Genomic DNA, 12,155 nt, shown 5'->3' on the forward strand with positions numbered 1-12,155 from the left:
CAGATGGCTCTCCTGTCCCCTCAGTGAAGTTGTCCACCCAGGAGTGAGAGAGCGCAGACTGTCTCCTGGGGCCATGCAGGGTGAGACCCAGTGATATTTTTTCCCTGCTGGTTGAGGGGAGCCTTTGTAGGTTTCTCCATTAGGACTTGGCCACGGCTGGTAAAGGGCTCATAAGGGGGCTTCTGCTTCTCCCTGAACCCCTCATTTTCAGCTTCCCTGGTGGAACCTACTTACCTTCATGTCAAAGAAATATCATCAACACATGTTCAGGGAGGGGTACAAGACTGCCCTATGTATATTTCCTACACTAAATGGAGAGAGAGGGCTTTTCCCTAAAGAGTTTGTTTCAGTGCTTTCTCTGGGGGTGGGAAGAGAGGCATTGTGCTTAGACAGATGACCATGACAAAGACACCAAAGACCATGGGATTTTCTGGAAAGCCAGGCCCAAGGCCCAGGCTGACAGACAGAGGAGAGCAGGTATCTGTGTACTTTCCTTGGGAGGAATCCCAGCACGTATGGAGTGGCATCTAACACACTCAGGCTTGTGGCATGTGTCAACCATGTGCTCGACGACACAGGTTTACACTGCATGTGGTGGGGGATGAAGGGAACCACGGATGAAGGATGAAGGGTGCCACGTTAATGCACCTGCATAGACAAAGGCATGTCTGATGACAGGAAGTCTACACTTGGAATTGTATTCCTTTAGCCTAAACCCTTGATTCTTGTTGCAACACCAAGAACCTTTTAATAGGGCAGATTTTGGTGAGGTAAATCTGGGAAAAAGACTCTGAGGAATTTGGGGGTTCCAGAGTGGGCTTTGCAGAAGCCCCACCGAGAGGGAGGTAGAGTTGAGGGCAGACCGCAGCAGAGAGAAAACACACACTGCTTCACCAATCTGTGAAGGGTCTGCTGGCTCCGCACTTTAGGATCCTGTTAAAACTGGAAGCATTACCTTATTTTTAACAATATGTCCTAGGGACTTGGAGGACTTATCTTATAATTTATAATGGAGATGCCAGCATCTCAGAACCTGAGGGGGTCCATGTGGGCTTCAGGATGTGGCAGGGTATTGTGTGTCTGTTTGAATGATGTGTTCTGGAGAGAGTCCACAGTTTTCACCAAGAATCATAAAGAGGTCCTGAGCAATTGGAGCAAGAAGACCTGGCAACATAGCCTGTGCCTCAGAAGCTTTCAGAGTTCAGAGTTAGCAGAGCTTTTATCAGCTCTCCGGGGCCACAGGAACTGGGACAGCTCCACGGGAGGTGTGACCTGCCAGCCTACCCTAGATTTTGGAAGGCCCTTCACCATCATGCTGAATGTTATCCTACACAGATCTTCCTGTCTGTTTTGGGTTAAAAAAAAAAAAAAACTAGTATTTTTTTTTTTCTGATCATAAAATTAGAAACTTAGAAAATATGGAAAAATATAGTGAAGAAAATAAAATTCAGTCATAATCCTACTAATCGGAGTTAACCACTGTAAACATTTTGAGGTGTTCCCTTTCAGGTTTTTTCTTTTGCATTTGTCTTTTGAAAGAGCGAGTTGAGATCATAGTATGTTTATGAATGGGGCCCTTTTAATTTAACATTGCATCATAATCATTTTGCTTGCCATAGAAAAGTCTTTATAAGCATCAATTTTCTGTGGCTGCACAATATTTCTATTATATGGCTATATTACAGTTTACATATCCATTCTTCTGTTGGGCATTTGCATTGTTGTCAGCTTTTTGCTTTAATAAATAATGCAGTGAGAACCATCTTTGGGCAAGAAGCTGTGCTTGCATTTTAAATTATTTCTTTATGATAAATTCCTAGAAGTCTCTTTTGACTTTTGAAGATATTGTGTGTTAAGATGTTGCCGAGACCCATCTGTAAAGTGTGGGTGTTGCAAAAGACTGTGGGCAGAGAATTGGGGCCAGGTGACAATGTTCGTTAAGTTCCTGCTGCACACAGGACACAGTTAGGTGCTGTGGGCATAAGGGAAACTTAAGAAATTAGAAGACCCAGTCTTTATCGTAGAGGACCTTACTGTATAATGTGGAACCACAACATACATAAATAGCCTAAAGAAAGAAAGGCCTGTATCTCAGAACCCTGGGGAAACCATGCATGAGTTTCAGGATGGAGTACAGTTGTGTGTGTCTGTTCATATTGCATTTTCTGGAGCTTTCATCAGAATCTTTTCCTCTATAGTGCTGCAAAGAATTACCCATTCAGTGATTTGGGTGTGTACAGAAGGGGTATGAATTATTTTTCACTACACATTCTTTTCTCCTTTCATTGTTTTACATTTTTTATAATAGCAGAAAGTAAGATAAACTTTTTTTAAGTGCCATTAATATGACTGATAGAATATAGTAAAGAGATGACTCAGAGGTCCTGGTTTGGGGGACCTTGAAGTAGGGTGTAGCAGAGGCCAGAGTCTATACCCAACAGGTGTGAGGCAGATTTTGGCAGTATGTGTCACCTGTCCCTGCAGTGACCTACCAATCCGTTTACATATAAATCTGTTCCTGGCAACATGAGCCAGTGTTACATGAGCCTAACAAGATCATATTATCGGAACATTGTGTTATGTAGGTGTGCGGCATTTTTGGTGATACAAACCAATGTTGCTTCATCCCTCTGCCAGAGCCTCAGTCCCCACCTGGTTAGTAGGAATTCAAAGAGCTTCTTACTGCTCGTTTATGGTCATGCGGGGGCCAGCCGAGCTCTGCCAATATGTGCTGTGGCAAGGCATGCTGCGGGCCTTTTGCTCAGGCCCAGAACTAGATGTGCACCTGGAAACCGATAGCCATTGCTTACATTTCTTTTCTTCGATCTGTGCTAACCACTTCTGTTGTTTGGCTAGCTCTTCCAATGGGAAAATGAGAGAGCCATGTGCCAGGCTGCAGTCTTGTCCATGTGTCCTTGCACCGCATTTACAACCATAGGATGTCCACAAAACCCTACTTAAGCTCAGTGTGTTGTAAGAGTTCCTGGATATTGTCAATGGTATGCCCATAGCCAGGACAAGCGGGATGGGGGTAGAGAGTCTCATCACTCCATTTTCCTTGGAGTCTTTCCCCCATCTGTGGCTGGAGTGCCCAGGTCTCCATTAGAAGGTCTATGTGTGAGCACGACTAGACCACAGAGACCTGCCTGAGGCAGGTACATGCCTTGACTCAGGAGCTCCCCGAGTCTTCCAACCTAGCATCTGTTTTATCTGGCTTGCTAACAAATCTGTGTGATGCTTTTTTTTTTTTCCTTTGCCTTCCAGTTGGCTGTTTCTCCAGTTCTAGCTGAGTTGTTTTTCTTCCTCCCTGACTCTTGGCTTCTATGAAATAAATCCCTGTCTCATTCCCTGTCACTCTCCTTTCCTTTGATCCTTTGTTTTCTCCAGACCCAGAACCACTTAGTCTCCTAAAGGGCTCAGAGAGGCATCTTGGCCTCCCTGTAATTTATACATCCATGACAGTCATCACACAAGACTAATTCTTCAGTGGCCTGAGCTGCACTGGCCAAAAGCAACACACCCCACCCTGAGGCAGATGGGGGGAGGGGAGGAAATAGGCACTGCCTACGCCTCAGATGTAAGCAATATCCGCTCTTTAAGGGAAGAGAAAAACATTAAACACATCTGTGACCACTGCCACCTCTAATCCAGAATGCAAAATAAACAAGCAAGATACCACTCAAAGTATAATCCTGGAGGGCTTGGGGGTGTGAGGCGGGAAGAGTGACAGCCAAAAGCTTAGACCTTCAAAGAGTATCATTAAGAAATTCTTAATTAGACTTGCTTTGGCTAGAATTTATGCTTGCATATTCTGACTCTGTCCAGATACAGATACTATTTTCCTCTCTCTATATGATATTTTTAATAATAATACATTTTTAATAAAAATGACACTTATAAAAGATATAAAACATTTTATATATGACAATTGTGACAAAATATATTTTATATGTAAAAAGATATTATATACTTTAACAGAACTATCTTATATTTTATATTTAAATATAAAAGCAAAATCTATTTCTATATACAATGGTGTAGATCTATATAAATATCAAGTGAAGCATTTTATACTTTCTTGACAAGTATTTTTAAATATTTCTAAAATATAGTTTACTTAAATATCTTAAATCTTACTGTTTAACTCAATACCAGTGGGCCAATATTAAGCTAAGTAATTCAACTTAAATATTTGAAGTAATTTTGAAATATACAGAACATATTCTTTTTTTATATAAAAGGTGCTAGGAAATAGAGGGCGTCCCAAAAGTCGCCATACATAGGGAAAATGGGAAATTGTAGCTAAATGTACCTTTATTTACAAAATATTCATTACAAAACTTTACAAAGTTCTCCCTTTGTATGTAGGCTCCTGGGACAGAAAGTGACGTAGGGAAACCCGCGCAGGCGTGGTCCCGTCTGCGCGCCGCCTCTGACCCGCTGTCCTTCCTCCCGCCCACAGGCATCGGCAAGAACGTCATCTGCGACCGCACGGCCACGCCGCTGGACGCCTTCCGCATGATGTCGGCCGCCCACTACTACCCGAAGCTCATGAGCATCATGGGCAACGTGCTGCGCTTCCTGCCGGCCTTCGTGCGCATGAAGCAGCTGATCGAGGAGGGCTACGTGGGCGAGCCGCTGGTGTGCGAGGTGCAGGTGCACAGCGGCAGCCTGCTGGGCAAGAAGTACAACTGGAGCTGCGACGACCTGATGGGCGGCGGCGGCCTGCACTCGGTGGGCACCTACATCATCGACCTGCTCACCTTCCTCACCGGCCAGAAGGCCGTCAAGGTCCACGGGCTGCTCAAGACCTTCGTCAAGCAGACCGACCACATCAAGGGCATCCGCCAGATCACCAGCGACGACTTCTGCACCTTCCAGATGGTGCTGGAGGGCGGAGTGTGCTGCACCGTCACCCTCAACTTCAACGTGCCCGGCGAGTTCAAGCAGGACGTGACGGTGGTGGGCTCAGCCGGGCGCCTGCTGGCCGTGGGCACCGACCTGTACGGGCAGCGCAACAGCGCCCCCGAGCAGGAGCTGCTGGTGCAGGACGCCACGCCCGTGAGCAACTCCCTGCTGCCCGAGAAGGCCTTCAGCGACATCCCCTCGCCCTACCTGCGCGGCACCATCAAGATGATGCAGGCGGTGCGCCAGGCCTTCCAGGACCAGGACGACCGGCGCACGTGGGACGGGCGGCCCCTCACCATGGCCGCCACCTTCGACGACTGCCTGTACGCCCTGTGCGTGGTGGACACCATCAAGAGGTCCAGCCAGACGGGCGAGTGGCAGAACATTGCCATCATGACGGAGGAGCCCGAGCTGAGCCCCGCCTACCTGATCAGCGAGGCCATGCGCCGGAGCAGGATGTCCCTGTACTGTTAGCGTGGACTGGGGACCTAGGGGACTCAGGCCTTCTGCGGGGGGCCCACAGAGGGTGAAAGACGTAGGGGAGAGGGTGGCCACGGGCGTGTGGCGAGGGGGGGAGGTGGTGGAGCAGTATGAATAAATGGCATCTGGGAAGGCAACCGGACTGTTGGTGGGCTGAGCTCATAGCCTGGGAGTGTTCAGGAGGGGCTGCCATTCCCCACGTCATCCCTATGGGGTGTCTGCGTAGGACAGAGGGGCTTTAGCTGCCTCTGCTGCCCTTTACTGTGAGAAGCAAGGAGGGGTTGCTTCCCTTCCTACCTCAGCCACCCCACGCACCTTGGCCTGCTTTGCAAACCAAGCGGTCCTCCAAGGTCCAGGCATGTTATCAGATGGCAAAGTCAGTGTGAGCCAGGCTGCCTGGACACACACTACTGGCAGAAGAAGGCACCTCTTCACAGGTCTACATAAGCCTGTCGGGCTGGGAAGGGGCTGGGGTGGGCTGGTAAGAAAGTTCAAATCACAGGAAGCCACTTTTTTATTCTACTTAAAAGTGTCTGAAGGACAAAGTGCTTAGTAACAAAGTGTTCAGCTTTTGATCGGTGGGTCTTCCTCATAGGAAGCACTGAGGGTGTGGTGTGCCTTCCTGCTTGGTTCAGTGCCCCTCACCTGGTAGGGACAGGGAGGTCAGGAAGAGAGCAGAAAGCAGGGCTCCCACCAGCCACCACGAGAGAGCACGTGCTGCCTTGAAACAGGTCAGGAGGACAATAAAACATCCCTTTTAGCTTGTCAACAATTCAAAAACTGCAAGGAGTCACCGTATAACGCTTTGCAGTGAGGGTGGAGTTGAGTGTAAGAGGGGTTCCTTATTGAAGTGTTGGGGTGGCCTGTCACATGGCTCTCCAGGCAGCACCAGAAAGCAAAAAGCGTGAGTCTGACCATAAGCTCAAATGCTGTCCTCAAGGACTGGGGACAGCTGTGTGCTTCAGTGTGGCAGCGTGAATTCCTAAACCGAAGGTGAAGTGAGCCTGGTCTTGGGAGGTGTTTTAGGCCTCAACATACATCTCTCCTGCCAAGCTGGGGAAGGGCTTTTAGGAGATTCACCCAGCTTTGTGGATGTAAAAGGGAAGCCTGTAGTTTCACTCAGAATCCTCTTTCCTTTAAAAAAAAAAAAAAAAGGGTCAAGGCTCTTTTCCTTAGTGTTGGCCTTTGCTTTCAGGATTCTGACACCTGAAAATTTTCGCATAGGTATTAAAATGAAAGGACAACACAGAACATAATTTTTTCAGTGTTTCTAAAATGGAGGTTTAGAGCCCATTGAGGGGCTTGCTTAGGGTCGAAAAGACTAATGTTGGGAAAAACATATCCTATGTGGTCTTGGTCTCCTGTCTCTCTTGTCTTTTCACGCTCTGCTTACGGAGCTTCATCAGAGGTGGCAAACTGCAGGCTCGGAGCAGGCAGTGCCTGAGGGGCAGAGTCACACACACACACACACACACACACACACAGGTGGATTTGTGCGTGCTTGCTCTGATCGAATGTCACTGAAATCATTCTTAAAAATTCAAATCTGGTCTTGAGAGAAAGACGAAGTCAAGTACATTTTGAAAATGAGGAATTGTCCTTTTGTTATCTTTTCTTAATCTTTCACCCCACATCAGACATCTGTTGAGGCTGGAGGTGGAGACCGTTCCTTGTTAAGTCTCCATAGCCTTTGCACACAGGCTTGCTGAAGTCAAACAGGTGTCCTTGGCATGCAACTGAGAGTTAGACCTCTTTCCAGAAAACTGGCAGTAGAACTAGAGGGGAACTTAAGAAGCCTGGAGTCCACCCCCAAGCCTCTAAGTAGGCAAAATCTGAGAACCAACAGTCCAATCAGTCGCATCCCCCATGCCCTCCCTAGGGTCAATATGCTTCAAAGCCCAGGCTCCTCATGGGTGCAGGTGTGGGTGTGTCCAGACACCAGAGGAATGTTGGTCATTTCCTAGTACAGAGGAGTAAGTGTTGCTTTTCCTGGAAAAATCATCCTGTATCCCGCAGCCTTGCTGCAACATGGTAGGGTTGGTTAACTGCAACTCTCCGTGGTTCATTATGGTCCCCGATATGCTGACTGTTCTGATCATTCCAGGGTTTGCAGGTATCAGTTCAAAACTGGAGATTTGCTGGAATAGAAGTCTCCTAATGATACTTTAAGCAGAGGGCCATGTTGTGGACTGTTTTGGTTCCTGTTCTCCTAAATTGCTCTCTGGGAAAGTATTAATAATTTTTGTGGAAACTGAAAGAATTTTTTTTTCTACCTAGCCTGAAAGGCTGTGATTGAGAATGATGGAGAAGAAAGCTAGACCGCTCAATGGGTCTCATTTTTCTAAGTCATTTACCATCTCAACAGGGATATTCCTGGGGGTTCAGTCTTATGTTTCTGTACTTAACCATAATTCTTGGGAGATCTCCCCCCACCAAAGTTCTCTGAGCTCTGTGATAAATATTTAGTATCTGAAACATTCTCATTCAAGGCTGGGGTATATAAAAAGAATATATATTCTTTAAAAGAAGCATGAAAAAATATTTTATTAAGTATACTCAAATGTTATTAATATCCATTGAAATGCATGTAATAGGTAGATGAAGGAATGAGAGAAATAAAAGACCTAGATAGTTAATTTTTTTCAATATAAAAATTACAGCAAATGGGTTTGAGATACTTCTTTAGTGCTCTGTTTGCCCTATCCTGTCACGTGCAAAGACTTGAGTGGGAGCAGCAATGTCGCTGAAATCTCAAGCTTTCAGCAACACTCTGCAAAAGGACCTCGTTTCAGCCCAGCACCCCCAATTGTGCCCTAGGGGTCTGGGTACCGTCAACTGACTTCGACCTAGGACTAAGCCCCAGTAATAATCCAGCCCCTTTCTGCTTCATTTAATGTGTTTCCAGGGCCTGACATAACAGAAGTAGCACTTCAGTGTCTTCACACTTAGCCCCCCCTTGGTGGTTTTGTTCCCATCCTCGTGTGGATGGTGCTAGTTGCCTCTGCAGTTGGCCTAAATGCCAAATTCGGAGAGAGGGTGTAGATCAGTGTTCTTCCCTGGGATCCACAAGTGTTTGGGAATGCCCTGGGCTTATTTGGAAAGTTTGGAATCGGTCGTCTTCTGGAAAGAGTCTGTGACCACTGTCAGCCTCTCCAAGACGTCACCCCTCAATGGGAGAATGCACTGCCGGGTACCTCAGCTCCACCTTAGCCTACCTGGCAGCAAACACCACTGGGTTAGGTGTGTCTGGACTCCCTAGGGGCAGTCTTGGCTGACTCCAAGACTTGTCCACTACGTGCAGAATATTTTAAGTACATTATCTCATTCAACTCATAAAAACAACCCTATAGTATTGGATATTGTTATTCCCTTTTTACACATGAGAAAATGGTGGCTGTAAGAGGGAAAGTAACTTGCCCAAAGTCACACAACTGTTAAGTAGAAGTGGCATCACTTAAGTCCAAAACTTTTCTTCTCTTCCCTCCAAACCATGCTGCCTCCCAAGAAGAAAGATTCATGCACCCGCTGTTCTTGTCAGACAGGAGAGCTGCCTTATGAAATTCTGTAGGGGGCCTGCCCTGACCCCCAGGAAGCAACTGTGACAAGAGTTGACTGTGACCTGCAGCTCCACTCAGCTGCTCTCAACACCCTCCTGTTGAGCAGGATTTAACATTTGATGTTCTGCCAGGAGGTTAGTTACGAGCTGCAAATAGAAGTAGTTGATTTTTCTTCCCCTTCCAAAATGGAAACATCAGTCAGCTTCTTTTAAAATTGACTTCCTAAGTTGATTTTGATTGTAGGTGATGCAGCAAACCTTAGAGCTGGGAATTTTCAAAGCATTGCTGGCCAACTATTACAGATGGCCTTGGAGTTTGCTCTCGGGGGTCTGAGCATAACATAGGAAAATGTCTTTTCTCAGGGAGTAGGGCTTTTAAAGTTCATTTGTTTGTGACTCACATTTTAGCAGTGCATTTGTACCTTGACACTCTCTTACTCTCTTCATCTTCTCTCGTAGTCACAGCTATTGAATTTGACTTGTGATCATAAATTGGGTTTCTGCTCTGATCTCTTGTACTTTGGTGGGTATGGGAGGAAATCAGCTTTGCTAATGACTTTCTGGTGAGTAAGTAAATCCAGTTGCATCTGAAGGGGACTCAGCGCCCACTATATCCAGCCCCTTCATTTTACATAACACGGAGTGATGGCCAAGGTCAGGTGCATATCTAGCGCTAGAGCCAGGACGAGAAGCCCAGTTTTCTGCCTCTTAAGTCTCATGCTGCCTCGCACAGCTCACACAGAGCGCTCAGATGGGGAAAGAAAGCTCAGAGAGTTGAAATGACTTGTCTGAGGTCCCATGGCTAGTTGGTGGAGCAGCCGGAATTAGAACTCAGACCTGCACTGGACCGACCGGGTTCCCTGAGCGGTTGCAGGTAAATCCGTTTTTTAATAAACTCAACTGTGTCTTGAATGTATTCAGAAAACTAGCTGTTTAAAATTTCCCATTGTGGCTATAATGTGAACAGTTATCTCTAATTTGCATTTTATTTGGCAAGGATGGGGGGCATACATTCAGGTTTCCACCTTTGGGGTTTCCTGAGACCTGCTGTACTTACGTTGTCCCCCACACCAGACACGAATCTAGCCCTGACTAGCCCAAGATTCCTGCTTCGCCGCTGCCTACTTTCTTTGGCCATCAAAGCCTTGGAACTTACAGGGCAGAGGCTGTGACATTGAGGAACTTGTTTAAAAAAAATCAGCTATCAGAACCCCACCATTTCAATTCCCTTTTGGGGAGAGGGTGGAGGGCCTTGAACGAAAAGTGGTGCGCGTCTGCAGTGTGAGTTCATGCCGCTGGCCTCCGACATTGCCCCTCCCTGAGCAGAGGAAACAGCAGGTGCAGTGTGCTCTGAGTTTCAGGGGACAGCCAGGCTGATGGGGACGTCTCACAAGAGAACTCAAGACTGCCTGTGCTGCTTTAAAAGGTGATGGCTTATGTGGTCCCATTGGAGTCTGGCAGTGAATCTGGCACTGCATCTGAGTGACCACGTCAGTTAGGAGAGGAAGGCGGTGGCCCCCTGGCCTTCATCTCCCCCATCCCACAGTCCCTATTTGCTGGAGCCCTTGAGGGGGTCACCGAAGCGTCTGGCTCTCATTTGGGTTCCTAAAGCGCCGCACTACTGAATACACTCTTGAATCTGTTGCGTTCCTTTCTGTTTACACCAGCAGTGAATAGAGTAATAAAAAGAACAGGTTATATGCAATGGCTTGATGCTTATGGCACCAATCAAAAGCTTGCCTGGGCAGGTGTAAGCAGGGACTGCAAAATAGCTTTGGAGTCATGGATGTCACTGTCACTCTCCTTCCCCCTCCCTGTCTAGGTCTCTGCTGTCCTCTGCAGCTGCCACAAGGGCTAAGTTGTTGAATGAGCCTCTTGGTTTCTCTTCATAAACGTGGTGACCTATTTGTGATTCTGAGTCTAATCCCAGGTTAAGAAACAAAGCAAAAGCTCATGACCTGACCGGCTCCTTTGCCCCCTCCTCCTCTTTCAGGCATCCAAACCTGCTTAGTATTCTGCCCTGTGCCTTGCCCAGGGGAGGGAGAAGTTTCTAGCAATTAGGGCTTTCTGTTTGTTGCCTGGTGCTTTTACAGTACTTCATTTGGGTTTTGTTGTTGTTGTTGTTGTTGTTTTAACCAAAACTGCATTTGTTTGGTTGTCATTGTCCAGCATATATTTATTGTGTTTTACAAACATGAGTATATATATGTATGTATATGTATAAAACCAAACATATATAAAAATTCAAGGCATGTATACTAGATATTTTAAAGAGTTATTTATCAAGGGAAAAAGATGTGTGTTATAAAGTAAACAGAGTCTATATTTTATATATAATGTAGATAGTAAAACATAGTTTATAAATTATAGGAGGTTGTGGTTTTCTTTTTTATTATTAAAGCCAAAAAAAAACAAGCAAAAAAAAAAAAAAGACAAAGAATGCAACTGTTCTTAGTGTTTTAAAGGCCAAACTACTGTGGGAGTTGGGAGGTGGCCCCGGCTGGGCCTCCGCAGTCCAGCGTCTGCCATGCCAGGCTCTGGAGCTGGCATCCACTGTCACCTCTGCGACTCTGCGACACTCAGGCTGTGTTAGCACCGCCCAGGCAGCTGGCACGTGCCACTCCAACACAGCCTCCAGCTGTTCTCCACAACTTGCATTGGTGGGATAAAGGGTTGAAAGTGACAAATAAAGATTTAAAAGAAAATACAGTTCTGACTCTGCCTGTTTTCTACACCCAGATGCTCACGATTTAGGCACCTGCTGAGTTTGTGGAATCTGAAGCGTGAATGGGTGCATCCGAGGTAGGAGTGTGTGTGTGTGTGTGTGTGTGTGTGTGTGTGCGCGCATGTGCACATGCACAAGTATGCATACTGTGGGGAGAGAGGGTGGCTGTTCACATGTCAGCATCTATGAAGCTGAACAATGGAAATCAATGGACCCTTCCAATTTTGACTATAAACCATTAAGTGTAAGAACTGGAGGCACTTCAAAGCCACCTGAATCAAACCTTCATTTGGGGAAATGTGGACGTGAAAAGGAGAAACCTTACCTAAAGCCCCTTAGTGTGTGTGTGTGTGTCAAAAGCAAGTGTAGACAACAAGAGGATGACAACATAGCTTTTAGGCTGGAGGAGCAAGTTTTGGAATTCTCTATTTTAATATTATAACCTCGTGCCTCACACCAATTCCTGAGAAACACTTTCTCCCAGGT

The 12,155-nt window shown here is 46.4% G+C and overlaps 1 protein-coding gene across 2 annotated transcripts in view; it reads left to right on the forward strand.

Moving 5' to 3' along the window:
* Positions 1 to 11,653, forward strand: part of GFOD1 (glucose-fructose oxidoreductase domain containing 1) — a 107,254-nt gene extending 95,601 nt beyond the window's left edge. For both annotated transcript variants that reach the window (XM_045551815.1, XM_045551816.1), the window contains exon 2: positions 4,463 to 11,653. In XM_045551815.1, coding sequence (XP_045407771.1) covers positions 4,463 to 5,382 — 920 coding nt within the window. In that variant the 3' untranslated portion in view covers positions 5,383 to 11,653. The remainder of the gene's footprint in view (positions 1 to 4,462) is intronic.
* Positions 11,654 to 12,155: the final 502 nt, after the last annotated feature.

The sequence above is a fragment of the Lemur catta genome, chromosome 5, assembly GCF_020740605.2.
Source record: "Lemur catta isolate mLemCat1 chromosome 5, mLemCat1.pri, whole genome shotgun sequence".
Lineage (NCBI taxonomy): Eukaryota > Metazoa > Chordata > Mammalia > Primates > Lemuridae > Lemur > Lemur catta.